Source organism: Pelophylax lessonae, assembly GCF_965119305.1.
Source record: "Pelophylax lessonae genome assembly, chromosome: 11".
Lineage (NCBI taxonomy): Eukaryota > Metazoa > Chordata > Amphibia > Anura > Ranidae > Pelophylax > Pelophylax lessonae.
Window position 1 is genome coordinate 38,188,201 of NC_138778.1, and position 21,215 is coordinate 38,209,415.

The 21,215-nt window shown below is 42.4% G+C and overlaps 1 protein-coding gene across 9 annotated transcripts in view; it reads right to left on the reverse strand.

Moving 5' to 3' along the window:
• Positions 1-241: 241 nt before the first annotated feature.
• The window catches only part of EPB41L1 (erythrocyte membrane protein band 4.1 like 1), a 239,218-nt gene continuing 218,244 nt past the window's right edge, over positions 242-21,215 (reverse strand). For 6 of the 9 annotated variants that reach the window (XM_082272041.1, XM_082272042.1, XM_082272045.1 and 3 more), the window contains 10 exons: positions 14,856-16,070; positions 12,891-13,001; positions 11,460-11,780; positions 10,845-10,949; positions 8,653-8,718; positions 6,217-6,321; positions 6,035-6,094; positions 3,057-3,137; positions 1,220-1,336; positions 242-1,135 (listed from right to left, as the gene is read on the reverse strand). In XM_082272041.1, coding sequence (XP_082128167.1) covers positions 1,127-1,135; positions 1,220-1,336; positions 3,057-3,137; positions 6,035-6,094; positions 6,217-6,321; positions 8,653-8,718; positions 10,845-10,949; positions 11,460-11,780; positions 12,891-13,001; positions 14,856-16,070 — 2,190 coding nt within the window. In that variant the 3' untranslated portion in view covers positions 242-1,126. The remainder of the gene's footprint in view (positions 1,136-1,219; positions 1,337-3,056; positions 3,138-6,034; positions 6,095-6,216; positions 6,322-8,652; positions 8,719-10,844; positions 10,950-11,459; positions 11,781-12,890; positions 13,002-14,855; positions 16,071-21,215) is intronic. The other 3 variants (XM_082272048.1, XM_082272047.1, XM_082272046.1) reach the window with 1 other exon arrangement.

Sequence of the window (21,215 nt, forward strand, 5' to 3'; positions counted from 1 at the left end):
AAAGAGGCCTAAAACATATTGGATGTCCAAAAAGTATATAAGTATGTGTGCTTGTATTTAATAGAGACATCATATTGGAAGCTCCTCTAGGGAGGGAACTGATGCAAATGGTTCTGTGTACTTTGTAAAATGCTGTGCAATACATTGACACTTATTAATACAGGAAATCATTATCAGAATTAAATTTCAGTTTCAGGCAAACTGTATCTAGAATGACATGCACAATAAGTAAAGAAACGTATCACACTGAATTTGTTTTTTATTGGCTATAGAGCAGTGATCACGGTGCACAGGGAGGAGTAGGGACAGGGGGAGAGCACAGCATTGCAGTAGGTCAGGCCTCCCCCTGTGCGAAGTTAACCCTTTCACACAAATGGCTCAGCCTATCCCCCAACTAGCAGGGACATCTAGCTCCACAGCTGGCAACAAACGGGTTAATTTTTGTAGAACTTTCAGCCAGCAGAGCCCAGACCCGGTTGCTGACTTTAGTTTTCCCATAGTGCTTATGCTGCAGGACCGGAATTCAGAAGGTGAGCCCTGCTGGAACTCTACCTGGCAGAAGGTAACAGTTTATGACTGAGATTAACAGGACAGGATCAGACAACACTACGCATCTATATCAGTGATTATCTGGCTGTAAGTTATTGGAGAAGAATAAGACGTAACTAGCTTTCTATATAAAGGCGGAGGCTTTGATCATTAACCCCTTTGTTGCAGGAGTACCCGAAACAACGTTTTAGAATATACTTCAGAGGACGTTCGGTTACTCGGAGCTGAAATTCCCTAACAGTCCTGATCCAGTTAGCCCTGCTGATGCCGCATGCAGTCACGCATTGCTAGGCATGCTTCTCAGAAGAGGAGCGAGCAAAGGGGAGATGCAGAAGAATGAGTGTCTCAGTGCCTCCTTCACTCTTAGGAGGTGGCTAATCAGCTCCGGGTGGATGACCAGTTTCTCTCTCTCTCTCTGCCATGGAATGCTGATAGCATGGATGTCCCCTGCCGGTTTGGAGATTTTGCAGCTGGCATGAGGTGTAGGTTTGGGAAAGGGAGGGACAGTCTTTATTTTTTATGATGGAGGGACAGAGAGAGGGAGATGAAAGGGACAATTTACATCCAACATCCAAGGTCAAGATTGCTAGAAAAGAGGATAAAAGAAGAGTGTAAAAAAATACTGACAGAGAAAATATACAAGAGTTTACTGTAGAAAAAGTTATAGTACCCGTTGTTTCTCTTCAGGCTCCTCAGGGGAGGGCTCTGTTTCACAATACACCACTGCTTTCGTGACCAGCATATCCGGGTGTTGTAACTTAGCCTCTTTTATAGCCATGGCCAGAGCCTAGGGGGATTAAGAGGTTGAATGAAGTGAAAAATAAATATTTTTTTTCGTTTTATGCATTAGGACACTTTTCATCTGTGTTTTTCTTACATTTTTCCTTTTTTATTTTAAATATTTGAAGCCCATTACCACCTTTCAGAACCTCCCCCTCTCTAAGGACCCACTCACACACACACCTATTTAAACAAACACACAAGATCAGCCATTCTCAGCCAGGGCTCTTTGGAACCCTGGGGTTCCTCCAGAGGTTACCAGGGGTTCCTCCAGAGGTTGCCAGGGGTTCCTCCAGAGGTTACCAGGGCTTCCTCCAGAGGTTACCAGGGGTTACTCGGTTTGTGGCTGATTGACCTTTGATGGTGTCTTCATAGTTCCGGGGCCAATGCCATTTGGCAAAACCAGCAGTGTTCTACCAATTATCTTTTGTAGTTGCCTTTGAGGGTGGCATTCTGATCACCACTGTAAGGGTGGCAGTCTCCTTACTGGAGGGGTTATTTCCCCATTGACCTGCAATGATTTGGTTTTAGCAAGGGTTCCCTGAGACCTCAACATTTTTTTAGGGGTTCCTTTGGATGAAAAAGGTTGAGAAAGGATGCACCTTTAATAAAGCAACTTTTTTGCCAGTCCAGTGAGATCACAGGTTCTTCTTCTTCCAGTCTAGCAGTGGGGCATGTTCATGGCCACCTGGACTCACAGGAAATGGGGTGAATTGTGCTGGTTGTCATTCATTCAAAAGAGAAGCACCAGGAGTGTCAAGAATTTTAGTGCTAGATTGAGACCTCATTTACACGGGCGTACTAAAGTATACACTCGTGCAAAAGGCTGTGTTTGTGCATGGGGATGAACAGAACACCTGTGCATCCCATGCAGGCACAGTCAAATTCATGCCAGTGGGACACAGAGGTTGGACAGACAAAGCCGCTGCTCTCAATTTGACATGCGTGTAAGTGCAGGTACATGCAGGTGTGTGTCCCTGAACGCAGATAGTATGAATTCGGGAACACACACCTGCACCCACACAAATGTCACATTGGGAACAGCAGCTGTGTCCATGCAGCCATTGTGTGACAATTGACATGAATGGGACTGCCTGCCCAAGGATTCATGGAACCCCTCTGCATCCCTTGCGGGAAAACTCAACCTTTTGCAAGGGTGTACGCTTTAGTATACAGGGGACATTTACACTGATAATCAGGGCACTGATCTTCAGGGTCCTGATTATCAGTGCAGCCCCAACAGTGCCCATCATTACTGCCAATCAGTGATGCCCATCAGTGCTGCCCATCACTGATGCCTATGTGCACCATTGCAGTTTATTGGTGCCCATCAGTGCAGCCTATCGTCGCCCATCAATGCAGCCTGATTAGCGCACATCAGTGAAGGAACAAAATTACTTATTTACATAATGTTATAACAGAAACAAATACCTTTTCGGTCTTTTATAGATTGTTTAGCAAAAAATAAAAACCCCAGTGGTGGTTAAATACCACCAAAAGAAAGCTCTATTTGTCTCAAAAAAAAAAATGATAAAGATTTCAGTGTTGCACGGCTGCGCAATTGTCATTCAAAGTGCAACATCACTGAAAGCTGAAAACTGGCCTGAGCAGGAAGGGGGTGGAAGTGTCCAGTAGGCAAGTGGTTAAGGTAAGAAAAAAACCTTTTGCTTTTATAACCACTTTAACATCAGTAGTTTTTTTATTTTAGGTTAGTTGGTATGCATTACCTGCTCTTGATCCACATCTTCATCCCCTGTAATAATTATCCTCTTCTCTATTCTTGTCTCAGAGAATCCTCCCTTTACAGTCTGCACATACAGAAGGTCAAATTAGATTGCAGTTACAAGAATGAAGGAATGAAAAGAGAGTGGAAAGAAGGTAAGTAGAATTTATAATGCTGTATTGTAAACAGTAGTTAGTAGATAGTTATATTAAGTTATTTTCATTTTGCTGTCATATTTTTGCTTTAAAAAAGAGGTGTACACTATATGGCCAAACATTTGTGGACACCTCACCATCACACATACCATACCAATATGGAAAAAAGTATGTGGACACCCTTCCAAAATAATAAGTTCAAGTGTTTCCGATTAAATAATTCTGGTATTGCTACAGCATTTTACACCAGTGTGATATATCATGCAATTCGACAGTTACAAATTGCATGACAAGTCACGCTCCAGTGTTTGCAATGGAACCTTTCAAATTGCCACGACCCATGTCGCAGAGACTTTGAAACAGGTTCCTGTATTACTTTTTGCCGATTTTATTGCAACTTGCATAGGCGCATGAAGTCGCAAGCCACAATGAAATCGGCAGTGCAAATGGCACTGATGTGCAGCTTTGAAATCGTGCCGAAGTAGCACAAGTTCAAAACCAAAGCAATAAAAATAGAAAATGGGGAAAGGGCAAACATGACTTGGGGAATCAAGGAGATAAAGGGCTAACTTTTAGGACCAGGAGATATGAGGTTACCTACCAGGATTGGCCAGGTTGTAGATAGAGAAGGGGCTATGGGGCGTCTTCAAGAAGTGATTTGAAAAATCTTCAGGTAGTTGGAAGCAACGGACGAGGAAGAACCTTCCGGTTTTGCTTTGGATCAGTTCTATTTGGTGGTCATCTTGGCCAGGTGGTTGGGGTCTTTGGAGGCGTCCAAAAATTTACTGTGATATCTCATATTAGGGACCCATCTAAGGTATGGAGTCCTCTGTTTAATACCAGTTATTGGTGGGGATAATTGGGAAGTTGGAACATGGAGGTATCTGCGGAGCGTTGGGATTATTCCTAAGCCGGTGTGGTGTGGCTGGAGACCTTTAAATGGTCGCATTGTTACAAACCTGATGTTTGTTCTTTTGTGCCTCCAAAGATCGGCAACTTTTATGGTCATTGTTATCATTAGTGTTTCTGTTTTAAGGAATATTTTATATTTTGCTTGTTTTGTTAATAAATGGCCGCTATGGCTAAAATTATGTTGGTCTGATCATTTTAGATAGAATGGGTAAGAAGAGTGTGGGGGGCACAGCGGTCCTTATGGTGAGTGGCTGATCTGTTTTGCCCTAGTCTTGTACTTTCAACCTTTTGGGGTTGGGGTAGGCACTTTTCTATTCCAGCCTAACTGTGCCCCTCTTCCCAAGGCCAGCTGCATAAAAGACATTATATATGGGGGAGTGAGATATAGTGGCTAGTAGGGTTCCCTGAACCTCACTCACTCGGCGCTATGGAAATCAGAAGAAACTAGGTGCAATAATGATAATAATAACAGCTGCTGCTATACAAGTATAAACAATAGTGAATAAGTGTATGAATATCCTGCAAACAGATAATCACTGTCAGAACAAAAAACACACACAAGCAGCGCTTAAATGAACTTAAAAGAAAAAGTCGCAAAATTAGCAGAAATCTTCATAGGTTCCAAGGCATGCAGTGTTGCAAACAGTTTAAATGAATCACTATGCAAATCAGCAGGTGAGTAAATCCTTATCGCTGTTTCATGGAGACATGCACCGTCCGTCACCACACCGATGTGGACCCCCCTAGGTAATGCCCACGTATCTATAGGCTATCGGTAATGCCCACGTATCTATAGGCTATCGGTAATTCCCACATACCTATAGGCTATCAGTAATGCCCACGTACCTATAGGCAATCGGTAATTCCCACATACCTATAGGCAATCGGTAATTCCCACATACCTATAGGCAATCGGTTAATGCCCACGTATCTATAGGCTATCGGTAATGCCCACGTACCTATAGGCAATCGGTAATGCGCATTACCGATTGCCTATAGGTACGTGGGCATTACCGATTGCCTATAGGTACGTGGGCATTACCGATTGCCTATAGGTATGTGGGAATTACCGATTGCCTATAGGTACGTGGGCATTACCTAGGGGGGTCCACATCGGTGTGGTGACGGTGCATGTCTCCATGTCACAGCGATAAGGATTTACTCACCTGCTGATTTGCATAGTGATTCATTTGAACTGTTTGCAACACTGCATGCCTTGACACCTATAAAGATTTCTGCTAATTTTGGGACTTATTCTTTTAAGTTCATTTAAGCGCTGCTAGTGTGTGTTTTTTGTTCTGACAGTGATTATCTGTTTGCAGGATATTCATACACTTATTCACTATTGCATAAAAGACATGGTTTGATGAGTCTGGAGTGGCCTGCACAAAACCCTGACCCCAATGCTGTAGAGCACCTTTGGGGGGGGGGGGGGGAATGAAATGTTGATTGTGAGCCAGGTTTTCTAATCAAACATCAATACCTGATGCTTTTTTGGCCGAGTTGACAGGAGTTCCAACAGCCAAACTCCAAAATCCTGTGGAATGCCTACCCAGGGGAGTGGAGCCTACAAGGGGTGGTGGGGGGGTGCTACTCCATATTGACCTCAGGTGTAATGGTCATGTGTCCATATAGTGTACATACACTGTATACATTCAGAAGCAGGTTAATGCTAGTTTCCTAACAATCCTTTTTGCTTCAGTACTGAGCTCCAGATAAGGACTCCTGACTTTCCTGGTCTGTACACTGTTCAGCATCGGTGACTCAGAAAGTGTTGAAACCAATGGCTGAGCACAACAGCCAGGCAATTAATATTTTCAGCAGTAGGTTAGTAAAGACAGCCCCATATTTCTGATTGGGAGCATTTATTGTGAAACGCCCCCCCTCCCCCCCCCAAAAAAAAACACAGTCTTACCTTAGTCACATGGGTGGTTGTGGAGGAGGACAATGTTTCTGCGGTGGCAGTATGGGAAACCTGAAGGTTGAAGATTAAAATAAATTCTTGCAAACATGCAGCAGCCTGCAAATAACCTGTGAAGTGAATGATTCATTGGTGCTAAATCTTTTATAGCAATGTAATTCTTGGGTAACACTTACATGATGGGTGCGAGTGACATCTGCTTGCAGTGCCTGGGAGCTTTCAGCAGATGCTGCTGCTCGTGTTGTGTCTGCGACAGCTGCCTCTGTCCTACTGTCCTCAGCCTGAAATACAAAGAACGCACTCACTAGACTTGATTTTTAAAAAACATTCTGCATATTTTACAGGTAATAACGTGAAACCTCTCTACAGTATTGGATAGGTAAATGTCCACAAACAGGATGCAGGATTTTATGGCAGAAAAAAAGGGAATATTGTAGTCTGTAAAACCGTAACAATTACCCTGATCCGTCAAACTGCAGTTGGGCCTCGTTCCCATATGCCAACTGTCCCTTTCATCAGTTTTTTCAAAGAAAAGAGAAGTCATCGGTTTGTCATCTGTTTTTACATCAGTTTTTTTTACATCCGACAGCTAGAGTCCCTAACCAAGTCCTGGAGCCATTTTCTTTCCCAAAAATGGACAGTTTGTTTGTTTACATCCGTTTTTCCTCCCATAAGTTTTTTTAAAGAAGAAGTAAACTCTTCCTTTTTTTTTTGTGACACTTACCTGCAACGAAGCCCGCATTGTCCCTGCTGCCAGCTGCATCCATCTTCACCCATCTTCCTTCCGGGTCTGCGGACTCCGGCTGTATTACTGGCCGGAGCCGCGTGACATCACTCCAGCGCATATGCGCGGGAGCCGCCAGTCACGGCACATGGCTCTGAAGAAACGGCAGGGCCGGTGTAAGTTTAGGAGATATTTACAGAACCTATAGGTAAACCTTATTTTAGGCTTACCTATAGGTAAAAGTTATCAAAGTGGGTTTACAACCACTTTAACAGAAAGGAAAAATAGGTCTCTCTTCCAAAAAATGGATGTTGATGGAAGTGGATGTAAATTAATGATCATCAGTTTACATCTGTGTTTCCACAGAGATTCATTGATGTCCAATTTTTTATCGTCAGCTAGTGGATGAAAAATGGACAAACAGTCCACATGCTGTGAAAGGGGCCTACACATTAAGCTTTTGTTACCCCCAACACTTCATATTCCTGATAAGTGGTGAGGGCAAAACTCTGCCTTACTTCTTCTTCGCATGCATGGAAAAATCACACTCATTCCAATAGAGCCATTTGTTGTTGGGATGCACGATAAACAGTCTTTCAATAGGAATGAAAGGCAATTTCGGCATGCATGTGCAGAGGAGGTAAGAGACCAGTCAGAAGAGTTTGGAACGGCAGGTATGTGGTTTCATGTACACAGAAAACAAGGAGATCAGCGCTAGCCTCAGTGGATATAGGGGAACCACAGCCAACATAAACCAATATAGTTTATTGAAAATTGATAGTTGAGAATAAAAATCCAAACCGGTATGTGAAGTCCCTGATGGATGAGGGGTGTACACCAAGCATCGCCGCCGGATGGGGTCTGCTCTCTGATGGTGAAAGCTTGAGCTGGTTGATTGTGCAGCGAGGGGAGGGGAGCACACCGAACCAGCCGGTGTGCACTAAAACTTCCTCCTTCTACCTCCTATGCTGCAGAGCTCCGCGGAGCGGGATGGATGCGTGCAGCCGGACCCGGAAGGACCTCAATACCGGATGTGATGAAACAGGAATTCAGAGCCAGTTTGACTCGCAAACAATGCCCAGTTGCCGTGACAACATGTTTCGCGGAAGTACCGCTTTGTCAAAGTCACATGGCTTCATGTAGTCCACATAGTGTGAATCTAGCACGTATAAGTGAGTTTATACTTTGGGGGAACCACAAAGCTCTATGCCGCTTCTTTGGCTGGGATCCACTATGTGGAGTACCGTACATAAATCTCTGTTTTTCTTCATGCCAGGAGGAATGAGGTTTTAGGGAAGATCAATGTTGTATAAGGTAGTCTGTGCTTCTGATGAGTGGATTCGGTGAAGATTGGCAGGTGTTTTTTCATATACCCTTTAAAAAAAAAAAAAGAACTGACCAGATCTCCCCCTCCAGCCTGGAACCACCTAAAGAAGAACCAGCTCTATTGGCTTGGTGGCTTTACATGTGCATTTACATAGTTTAACAATAGTGGTTCTTAGAACACCAGATCATGATCAATGAGATGACCTGACTCCAGCTATGCTTGAGCAGGTAGGCTGCATCTCCTGAATTTTAAAAGGCTCAATATTCAGTCTGGACAAGAGAATATGTAATTTGCATGTACTAGCATAACTATGCCACCCATTCCTTGTGCACAATGGTTAATGGCTGTTTGATACATCAAGTAACTTTTATTGTAAAGGGTTGTTCTAGTCCAGTGATGGCGAACCTTGGCACCCCAGATGTTTTGGAACTACATTTCCCATGATGCTCAGCTACACCGCAGAGTGCATGAGCATCATTCAAAATGTAGTTCCAAAACATATGGGGTGCCGGGGTTTGCCATCACTGTTCTAGTCATTGGTGTTACAGAGTAAAATCTTACCAGTGCTGGGTGTACAGTGTGTGAAGTGACAGTATGACTGCTGACTACAGGCTCCTTCTCATCCACCTGCCAAAATATGAAGAATTGTTAAAATGGGAAAGAGATAGAAACATTGTCAAACGTTTTATAGAATAACGAATAACACACCAGTATGATTTCGGACTTTGGAATAAAAACCCTCCAGGAAACCCAGACAAACACAGGGAAGTTTTTCTTTGGAGTATATGACTCCTGAGCCCACCCATCATATTAAAGGACCAATTTGAAGGTTCGGAAGTCATAAGAGGTGGGCTTTGCTCAACTTTTGCAGAACTTCAGCTTTAGCTGTTTATAGTGAAATAAATGCCTGACGTTTTAGCTATAAAACACAGAAGGATTTCTGCACATGAAATTTAATGAAAAAAATAACAATACAAAAAAATCCATAGAGTTCACAGTTAACAGTTGTGGGGTATATTGACAACACCCTTTTTCAAAATCGATCACATCCTTATATATTATAATATTATATATATATATATATATATATATATATATATATATATATATATATAAATAAATAGTAAAATATATATACTATTTATATATAGGCTATTATTATATATATATTATATATATATATATACTATTTATATATAGGCTATATATATATAGTAAAAATAGTGATGCTACTGTGAGAATTTACAAAGGCAGGGACATAGTGAATCATATCTATAGTGGATCATATTTTATGATCATATTCTATGAAAACTTGCAAAATTATATTGAAAAGTTTTGGTTGGCCAAACAGAACGGCGGGGGGGGGGGGGGGGGGGGCTGCATAGAAAACAGGCATGTGCCTACCCACTTTATCAGGAATGACCAAAGTACAGGCTTGTTTTAAAAGTGGCAAACAAAAAAGGTGCAAAGGGAAGTAACCTAGTTATTTACTGCTTTCACTACCGTAAACTGAAAGCCCATTGGCTGCTAAAAAATGCTCATTTGAATAAATCACAGGGGTTGATTTACTAAAAACTGGAAAGTACAAAACCTGGTACAGTTCTGCATAGAAACCTATCGGCTTCTAGGGTTTTTTTTTTTCAAAACTTTATTGAACAAGCCGAAGTTAAAAGCTGATTGGCTACCATGGACAGCTGCACCAGATTTTTACTCTCCAATTTTAGTAAATCAACCCCACTGTCTTAATAAAGCAGAACTAAACTAAATAAAAAGGAACAGAAGGAAGAGAATTTGATGTGCAGTCTACACTATGGGGCCATTTATGACTAGGGATGCACCGATCCGATATTCGGATCGGAAATCGGCCCCCCGATCCAGACAAAATAGCTGGATCGGAGATCGGTAAAGTTCAGCCGTCCCACGGGCCAATCCGGTTTTTGCTGAGTAACGGCTCAGCCATCCCTTACTAGGTGCAGTACTAGTATGGGAGCCGCTACTTCCTGTATAGGTCCAGCTCACAGGCGGAGTGATATCAGATGCACTCCGCCTGTGAATGGAGGAGCCACACACATGAAGCAGCTTGCTTTGTGTGTAGCTCCGGATCGGTTCCGTATCGGTATCAGCGATTTCACCTCGCCAGATTTCGGTATCGGCTCCAAAAAAGCCGGATCGTGCATCCCTATTTACCACATCTGCAAGAAGCCGATAATGCAGTTGCATGCCGGGGCACTATGACTCCAGCTTTCATATGCAGAAGGTACTTAATAAGTGGTCACCCAATAACTGAATAGAGAAGACCTTAGGCTGAAATAAAAGTCATGAGAGGAGGACAGTGGCATTATGGCAATTGCTTCGCAGATCCAAAGTGGATTTAGTTCTGCTATAACTACAAAAAGTCTCTAATGTGAATAAAGTTCTCTTCCGTAACCCTTTATACAAGCCAATCTTTACAAGTTAGGCTGCTTGAGTGCTCATGCCCTACTTAAGAGCCGGGCATTGGTGGCGCATATACAATAATTGCAATTGAAATGTTTCACCCCCAGCCCCCCCTCCCCCCATGCATGCAAGATTTATATTCTCAGTATACATCTTTCTCCATGTGTACTGAGACTGTAGAGAACGAAAAATGAGGTGGGGGTTGGAAATGCATTCCCATATAACGCACAGAGGGCAGCATCTGGAAACTTATATGTATTTCTCTTTTTAGCAGAATGAACTTGTGTAACTTAATAGAACATATAGTATATGCTTACCTGAGTGGTTTGCATGGAAGTCATCTGTATATCTGTGATTTTCTCCCCGTCTGTCCTGCTAACTGTACTCACGCTGCTGATGACATCCTTCTCTGTTCTGTTTGACTGTGGGAACAAAGAAATTCATTGCCATGACAGGACATTACAGTGGACTGCTATGTGTAGTATCTGTATAATACATAGAACAATTTACGGCCACGCACAATGTGAATTAGAAACATGCACAAGATAACTATTATTATGAAGTATGAAGACATACAGTATATGCATACAAAGTATATATACTCATAATGTCATGTGACTAGGCAGATGACATTCAATATATTACCTGGCTCAGTGGTTGGCTGTAAACAGCATGCAAGTCAAAGGTAACAGATAATATAGGGGCATGCAAACAGAGGTCACAGAATAGCTATGGCATAATACAAACACGATGGTCAAGTACAAATGTGGAACGAAGAATATGGACCAGTGTGCTTGGCAATTTCATGCACTTTTCAACATATTCCATGCGGTTAAACACTTTGGGATGGATGGAAAACTGGACAAGTCAAGTTGTGGTACTCAGGATTACAACATTGATAAGCGTCAGTTTCCAGTGCCGTAGCGTTGTACCTCTATTATTTCCTCCTCCTGCTTGTCTTCATCACATGCTTCCTGCGGAGCAGTTGCAGGGTTATTCTCTGTGCCACCAGAACCATCTCCCTGGTCTCTATGCAATTCAGGAAGACTGCGGGTGAAATCCTCGAAGCCTACATTGGAGTGGTAATCTCCAATCACTGTGAAGTCCACCTCGGCTTCCAGACTGGATGTAGAGCTGACGGTTATGCTTGAACACTTCCTCTCAATGCTTAGTTGATTTTCTTTTAGAAGGCCAGCTCCTTGTTCCTCGTCACCTGCTGTTCGCCCTTCCTCTGCCTCCCTGCTGCTCACTCTCTGAGGGAATTCAAAAAGCCATGATGGGAAAGTCACAGTAAAATAAGTGGTTGGTGAAGAGGTGAATTGAATGAGTTCAGACAGATGGGTGATTTTGCCCTTCCATAAGCGTTTGGAATACAATTTTAAAATTACGAATTAGAAAACGAATTATATTATGTGAAAATACATACAGTACAAGTAGAAAAACTAAATATGTACTGCTTTAATTATACTACGGTCGCTGAGAACACTCCTCTCATCTTATTATTTGCTTTAAGAAATAGTCTATTTGAGAGTGAAGAAAATGATATATGGAGCTCATCACCACTTGATCAATGTCAACATTCCAAAATCTACAGTATGTACAGCCTTAACTGATTCATGTCTAGGGTAATTGGAATAACAATTACATTTAACACCTTATATTAGCAAAGGAGGCGATGAACAAATACAGTACATGTAGGATTTATAAATCCAGTTTATAGTGCTATATGCACACTTGGGCAAACCATCCTAATCATCACAAGTTTACATGTACAGACAACACAAATTTAGCTTTGGTTTATAAAAGTGAACAAAAGAAAATCAGCTATGTTGGTCATAGCAACCAATTCATACCCAAATTTTGACTTTCTAACCAATGTCAGCTGGATATAAGTGCAGATAGCGTGGAATGTGTTGACTTTATTGTCCTTATCTGTGTCAATGACAGCCTAAAGTACATGTCTATATTTGTGCAATAAATTGGATTGCATTGGAATGTGGCTATCTGGATGTTCTATGTAGGTTTTAGTACAGCTTGCGAGCTTAGTCAACATCCAATTGGAAGATGTGTGGGATTGGTGTATGAGTGGACCTACCTGGAGCAGCATTTCGAATGTCAACTGGATACTTATTGGCTGCTATGATCAAAAAGACACTTTTCTTCCTCTCACTTTTTTTTATAAAGAAGTCCAATGTACAGCCATCCACAGAAGTGATGCCGTAAAAACCTAAAAATCTGTGACTATCTGAAGATCATTTCTATATACCATGTATTATAATAAAATAAATATGCACAGACATAAATTTCTTTGCAAGGCAGTAGTGGAATTGAGAGGACAAAATCAGGGCATTCATGGCCCTGACCTGAAAATGGACAGTCCCGGATTTTCTATATCCCTGGTCCGGCAGGGAGACCTCTCTGAGGGCACATGGGATATCCCTTTCCTCCCAGGATGTTGGTTCAAGAGGTTGACTCTAGAGCAGGAGAGAAGGGTTAGAGTGAAGGATTCCCAAGGAGAAAACAGCAAGACCCGCAGCACGATGCATGAGACTGATGCTGGGCAATACAGCATCAAGCGAGGCAAAGGTGGACTCAGATTCACTAGGCTGTATTAAACTATTATGAGATGCAACAGCGAGGCGTGTATTCTACTTTCTGGTCACAGTTGGAAAAAAAAAAAAATTAACACAGGTTGTACAGAAAAGAAAGAAAAAGAGACAAAGGAGCTCTTCTATGAAATCTGGAAGAACGCAGAGTTGTTTTCTAGCTTTCTTTAACCTACAATCAATGGTAAAAGGTTTGTGGATACTTGACCATCACACCCACAGTATATGAGCTGGTTTAAGATTCTGTTCCAAAATCATGGGCATAAATATTAAGTTGAGCCCAACCCCCTTGGGGCTATAGCAACCTCCACTCTTCTGGGAAGGTTTTTCACAAGATTTAAGAGTGTGTATATTAGGGATGGGCTCAGGCGTGTTTGGATCGTAGTCCCAACCTTCCTGAGTAATCCCGCCAGGAAGCCCTCACTGCATACCACCAATCTTGATTGGCAGTGTGAAGTGAGGGCTTCCTGGTGGGATTGCTCAGGTGGGTTGGGACTACGATCCAAACACGCTTGATCCCATCCCTAGTGTCTATCTGAATTTGTGCCCATTCAACCAAGTCAAATCCTAATGTTTTACAAGAAATCCTGGTTCACAATTATCCCAATAGCGTTCAATAGGGTTAAGGTTGAGGTTCAGTGCAGCCCACTCAAAGTCCTCCACACCAGATTTATGTTGAAACCATGTGCTTACATACCTGTGTTTGTGTACAAGGACACAATTGTGTAAAATATCTTTGTATGCTGTATCCATAATAGTACCTTTCCCTAGACACACCTGAACTAATTTAGAGAGGTGTCCACATACTTTGGCTATAAAGTAGGTGCGATGGACAGGTGTCCAAATAGTTTAGGTTACAAAATGCAAGCTGGAATCCAGCTAGATGCTATGGAAACATGTCCCCATTTCCTCTAGTTTTTATGCCAAAATGTCTTTGTAACAGGAAGTATTAAGGGTTACGAGACCCAGTGAAGTAGAAGCTAATAAGAGTTAAAAAAAAAATTGAATATCTTTGGAAATAGAGCTGAAGATGGCTACATGTTTCTTCAAGTAGTTCAACTTGGCCTTAACACCAAACATGCTTAAAGACATTACAAGCTCTTTTAAGTTTTAATGCAGCCCAGTAAATCAGTGTCCATATGCAGAGCAAAAAAGCAGGATCACAGCAGCCTCAGTGCAGTAAGTAGGGAGGAGGTGGGATGGAGATTAGTAACCTTTTCTTTTCCATAGAGGTGCAAAGCGCAAGACATTTTTTTTTTAGTCCACTCATGTATTTAACATGGGGCATGAACTGCAGAATATCTGCCAAGTATTGGTTTTCCCAGATGAATAAGAACAAGCCAATGATTCACAGTAGTGTCACTGGAAGCGCTCATTCCTGGAGTGCAGGAGATGTATTTTACTGATGCTACCAGTTTAGCCGTGGCTACACCCCTTCATTTAGCCCTCCTCCAGCAACTCCCTCCCGTCTCCTCTTTAGCTTCCATGCTTTTCAGCCTGATATTTGGGGAACTGGGTATTTTAAGCCAGACGATACTTCAGCCAGAAGCGAATGTCGGGAGGATTTTGGTACAGACAGGCAGACAGATCCCACTACGACATCATGCCCCCTCAGTTGGCTCATACAGGGTTCTGGCGTGCTAGGCAAATCACAATGGGCCCACAAAAAGCTGGTTCGGTGCCTTTTCCCTCCCCCCTACAAACATGCTGATCAGGAGTTACCGCCGCATCTGTGAGCGTTATTTCACAGCCTGAATCTGGAGAGGAGAGGTCTCCAGGCGTATCAGTTGTGGATTCAGCAGGGCTTGCATTTCCTTCATAATAATGGGCATCATGATGGCTGTGATTTGGCTGTAGAAGAATTCTTTCAGTTGGATTACTATCTGTGGCTAATTCTTGGTGACCTCTCTCCCTGGGAGCAGCCACTGGTAGTGGAATAATGGTTGGCAACATAAAATGAAGCACTGGTGGACCCCAATCTTCCAGTGGTAAGTCCTCTGTGTTCCTCTCAGTTGTCATTTGTACAGTTGAGGACAACTGTTCATTTGCCAGACCGGAAGGTCCTGCCTCTTCTGTACTGATAATGGTCCTACCATGTTCCTCTTCTATTAAATCTTCATTGTGGTCATCTGGCATAAGAATGTCAGTAGTGATGTACTCTCTGGACAGTTTTGTCACCGTCTCCCCTAGCTGACTTTGCTCCTTTTGGTCATCTGAAACAACAAAATGCTTCCCATGTTGTTTGTTTGGTGACGCATAAATGTCCATGTTCTCCCGGTTTTTCTTTTTCTTTAGGTATCCTGCACTCTCACACCATATCAAAGAGTTCTGTTGGAGCTCCCAGTGGGCCTCATTGTGCCATTCTCCTTCTTCAGCACTGTCATCAGCTTCATCTTCACACAAAATGACACGTCTGCTTTCCCCAAGCTCAACAATGGTTCTACCCATTTCTTGGTGTCCTTCTGCTGATCCCACTACTCCTCTCCCTATCCTTCTTGTGCTGGTCTCTTCTCCGTCCAATCCTGTTTTCCCTCTCGAATCTGATGGTTCACCTTTTCCCCAGGAAATGGCTTTGCCATTTTCCAACCTGAGTGCCCATTCCCTACTATCTTCAGCAGGTGCACCATCAGGTGCTGTTCTTGCTTTGCCTTCTACTATATCCCATTCACTGTTGACCATCACTAGGCGCTCTTCTCTCTGTGGTAGCCTTTTTCTTCTTTCCACTCCCTTCATCATAGATACGGATTTCTCCTCAGGTAGATCCACAATTTCTCGTTCCTCCCTATCCTTGTGAGGGTGGTCTTTCTGGGGATATTCTTCCCTTTTGGAGGACAACTCCAGTCCAGAAATATGGACAGAATGCTTTTTTTTAACCTCTTCAAGTGGCGTAGGAGACTTTTCTGTTGTCCTTTCTATAAAAACCCAATGCTCCATGCCCTGCACGGTGACCAGAGCGAAAGGGGTTAGCTGGAAACTTACGACGACAGAAAATTATGGTTTTTACAATAATTTCTTTCCTCAAGTGTTTTCCCTAGATTTCTCTTCTACAGTCTAGATAATTATTTCAAGGATTGTTTTTAATTGTGGTTTATGAAAGTGATAATGTCTACCTAAGAGCCCATTCACACAGGGGCAACACGACTTGCTGGGGCGACCTCGGCGCGACATGCACGGACTTCATATCATTGAAGTCAATGCAAGTCGCCTCCAGGTCGCCCCAAAGTAGTACAGGACCCTTTTTCTAAGTCGGAGCGACTTGTGTCGCTCCTATTAGAACCGGTCTTGTGCTAATCAATGGCAGACGACCCACCGCGACTTGTCAGGCGACCAAGTCGCCTGACAAGTCGCGCTAGTGTGAATGGGGTCTAACTATCGCTTTTTTTTGGCATGCAATTCCAATAGAATTTTGAATAGAGTAGGTAAGGATTAGTACCCCTGTCAAGTTTTATTTGCTTTGTGGGTCCCCTTTAGAGAGATTCAACTTCTATATTTGTCTAGAATTACTTTTGTCACCACTACTGAAGAAATATGCAACATTTTGAGTTGCCACCAGAACAGCAGTTGAGGGAAAGTTTTGCTATGGGGACTCTACTTGCTCCTGTGACAACTGTCTAATAGGAGTTTATATTGCTCTATGTGAATGTGATCCACCCTTTCTTTTTGTCCTGGTGACCTTTGTCACTGGAATCAAGAGTGTTGAGAAACAGAAAATTTTACAATTGTCATCGCAGAAAAAAGATGAAGGGAAATCTTCCAATGATGTGCCTGTTCTGGTGCTCTTCGGGGGGATTATCCCTCACTTTGGAAAGATTTCCTTTCACGTCCTGATAGGTCTAACAAAAAGTGAAGGGAAAGCTCTCGCATGGGGCACAGACAACAACAAAAAGAAAACTGACAGGGGTTTTAACCATTCCCTAGTATATTCAAAACAAAAGAAAAAGTTGGGGCTAGAAGTACACTTTCACTGATCAAATGTAAAATACAGTGTTTAAAAAAAACACATGTAATGTACATGAACTGCTATTTTCATGATATTGTATAACAACAAATATACTGATTTTGCGTCCAGGCTGATTAGGGACCCTTGTGTAAAAAATTATACTCAACTCTGGAAATTAGATCCCACAAGACTACCCCTTATTGTCCTTGTGAGTGTAAGAAGATTCCCTATGGAGGAGGGCTGGCACATAGATATAGCAGACAGCAGACATGGGAGTAAGTCACACATCTGCAAGTCACAAGCAAATCTCAAGTCTTAACCTTCAAGTCTCAAGCAAGTCCCAAGTTACTGTGGCGAAAAGCAAGCAAGTAAAGTCGAGTCCCTGCTAGAAGTCAAGCAAGTCAAGTCATTTATTTTGGTCAGGTCCCAAATCAAGTCAAAATACTGATCTACCCCAATTTTCACCTTTAAATCAGTTAAAAGTCAGTGGTCAGGAAAGGTTTTGTTTTATTTTCAACATTAACAAAACTGCTTAGTGCTTTTTTCTTGGCATATTAAAGAAACACTTTGAATGCCCAAACAGCTCAAAATCCTTCGTCCGGTCATGTTTCGACACCACAGTCACTAAAAACATGTTAAGTATTTCCATTGTTAAACAGCCAGTGTGCTAAAAATCAGAACCCATTGAGGTTTTAAGTGACTGTGGTGTCAGAAACATAACAGGCATTCATTTTGCTTTAACACATCTTGAGAAAATGCAAATATTTAATAACTTAAAAAAGTAAAGTCATTTCGAGTCATATGTCTCAAGTCAAAGTCAAGTCTCAAGTCATGAATACCAAGTCAAAGTCAAGTCTCAAGTCATGAATACCAAGTCAAAGTCAAGTCGAGTCTTTTATTAATTTTAGTCAAGCAAGTCTCAAGTCCTCAAACTGGTGACTTAAATCTGACTTAAGTCAAGTCATGTGACTCAAGTCCCCCACCTCTGGCAGACAGCAATCGCATAAGAAGCAAGAGGAGATCACCAGCTGAACTTAACAGTAACCATTCTTCACATTCAGTTAGGGTGCGATTTATTTTTAGGAGACCCTGTCACCACAGTACTTATGGTAGACTGAACATATGTAGTAAAAGCAGCTCCTTGCTGCCCTTCTGAAACATGGTTGACAGATGGAGGCCATATGTCCTCTTCTCACTGCCTGTTCTAACCCTGAAAAAACTACACTGCCACAACCACATGCATTGCACGCAGTTACAGAGTGGTTACGGGCGGCCCCAGTCAGTTGAATAGGTCGCTTTCCATGGGATTTAATTTTTGCTGAGGCCACAATTTAGAAAGTTCTACGATGGCACCTTCGTGCCATTTCTTTGACAGGTTTGTATAAAATGAACTCCCTTTTTATATATTGATATGTAAAACAGATAATAAAATGTTCTGCTCTTGTGTTATTTTACAAATAGATGAAAAAGGTCATTATTAACTGCAACATTCTTTGCCTGTTAATTGCCCTACACACTGAACTAGAGCATAAGTGGCTTAGTGCTTTCTTCCCAATTCTCATTAAGAAGAAGCGATAATCGGCCAGATCACATGGAGGTGTTCAAAGAGCAATTCTGATATTGGAAGTGCCCTTAATGATATCACTTACGGAATATTTCAACTCTCCTTTCTTATCCTTGATTTTAGCTATATACAGTAACTCACTGTATTCTTTGACTGAAATATTCCTGCCAGCAGTTTCCCTGGTTTATTTCCCATCTCATAATTGCGTTTTGCCATTCCTTTAAATGCACATTTAGTATCTTGTTCCATCAAAGCTTTTAAGGCCTTCCTTTTTTCTGCTAGTCTCACCATGGTTTTATTTTTTTTATGTATTTGCTCTAATCCTTGTATTTCCTGAAGGAGTTGCAACTGGGCTTGCCATGATTTCTTCCTTTTAACCCCCTCTGCTATTAATCTCCCTCCTATGTAAGCCTTGTGTGCTTCCCAAAGCACAACTGGGGATATATTTTCTGTATCATTCTCCTAAAAAAAAGAGGTCCAAGTATAACTCTCTAAATCTTTGGTTACCATAGGATCATTTAAGAGAGACTCGTCTAGCCTTCAGATTATATGTCTTGCCAGGAGATCCTTCAAACCTAAGACAACCAATAATGGAGCGTGATTTGAGTTATTGATTTTATTTCTACTTTTTTTGTACATCAAAGGACACAGAGCCATAAATCATAACGTATGGGTTATATAACCACCTTTAGGTGAAGGACACTGGCAACCAATCAGAATTTACCCTATATAACCCCTCCCATACAGGAAGTACCTCCGTTTTTTCGCCAGTGTCTAAAGGTGATGGTCACCGTGGAGAGTCTCTCCACATTTTTCTTATTTTCTCTTCAAAAGAAGACAGAAGATTGTGCTATTTACCCCCATCAAAGATCATTGAATCTAAGGGGTTAAGCTATCAGATCCATCCTTAACAGTCAATGGACTAAAAAGATGGTACCTGAGCCTCGGGAAGCAGATACCATGTTTTGCCTGTAATGATGTCCTTTAAGGCGCTGGACCCTGGGATCTGGACCGTTGGAATACCAAACCCCAAAGGCCCTTCGTGCAGGGTGCTCTACAGGTCCAAGGCTGTAGCCCCTCTTATATAGGGGACCCAGTCCTTGAAGGTCACCAAGACAAAGCTCGCCGTGATGGGTGAAGATTGGATACCTGTTTCAAAACAGAATCCTGTGGCAGGACTGGTGAGTCCATTTTAAAATATTTACTTATATTTAGCAAACCTTAAAGGTAAAATTGGTGGCATAATTGCAAATTGTAAATATTTTATGCACTGTTCCTTTTAAAAGATAACAGAGACCATGTGCCATAGGTATCCCTCCATGAGACTGTGGATGTTATGCTTACAAGTTACACCTTGTTGAGGCTGTTATGGGATTGTTGCAAAGCTTGATTAAATCATAATTTCTTTGCCTATTGTATCGCATTGTATTTTACCCTGAACTGATCACCTCAATAGTATCAGCTGTGAGAAACTAGATTCAGCCTAAGCTGCTCTCACCCCATATGTTTGTTGTGTTCGTCCTGGCGCATAAGCATCTGCATGTTCGTCTCTGTCTTGATGACGCGTCTATGGCATAGGCCTATTCGCGCGTGGGTATCTTTGCCTTTTAGTACAGGCGTACGCTGCATGGAGGGTGTGTTGTAACGCAATTGGTGTGCATGTGGATGCCACGTACCATGCCGCACATGCATAAATGGGCGCTTTCTGTAAGGCACTGTCTCCAACACACTAGCCTCTGTCATAGACTGAAAGGGACACAGAGCAGCAGCAGCTGGGTTGTGTGAGTCACTGTGGGTTTATGTTACTGGCACAAACAGGTCCTGTATCTGGGGATAATCAGTGCTGTGTGCATAAGGCTGTATAAGCTTGGCACTAGCCTTGAGTACACTTCAAGATAGTACCTCAAGTTTGTCTTGCTTTAAAGCAATGTCTGCCCAAAAAAGGGCCGGGGGGGGGCACAGTTGGAAAAGACACTGTGATACTACCGTCATACCTTGAAGGTCCTAGCCTTGTTTCCACTGTGTCCACTCCTCCTGAAGAGCCAGAGGCATCTTGCCAATCTGAGCCATTACGGTTGCCAGGCATAGTAGCTACTTCTAGTACTTCTGCCGCAACCTACGTCACTATGGGAAGAAACGTGATAGATCTCCCTCACCTGGGCCACCCCCTGAGTCAGTTCAGGATTGGGCAGAGGATGTGGAATAAGTAGCTGATGGTGACCCTATGGAAAGGTCAAGCTGAGGTTTCCACTTCTGGGGAGTCAGGGTCAGAGGAGTCTATCTACCGCTCAGACCCAGAGGTTGTTTATTCAGTCTCTTACTGAAATGGTCCGGTCTGGATTCAAATTTCCTCCCCTAGAGACAGCTGAAGTCTCTTTTTCCTCTCTAGGCTCATTGTGCCCTACTCCTAGTCCTCAGATGTTTCCCATGCATCTGCTTTTGGAGCAAGAAATGTATAAAGATTGGAACAATCCCGATAGGATTTTTGTTCCTCCCAAAAGGTTTTCATTATTTTATCCTATGGAGGAAAAGTTTACTAAGAAATGGAATATACCCTCTGTGGATGCTTCTATTTCTG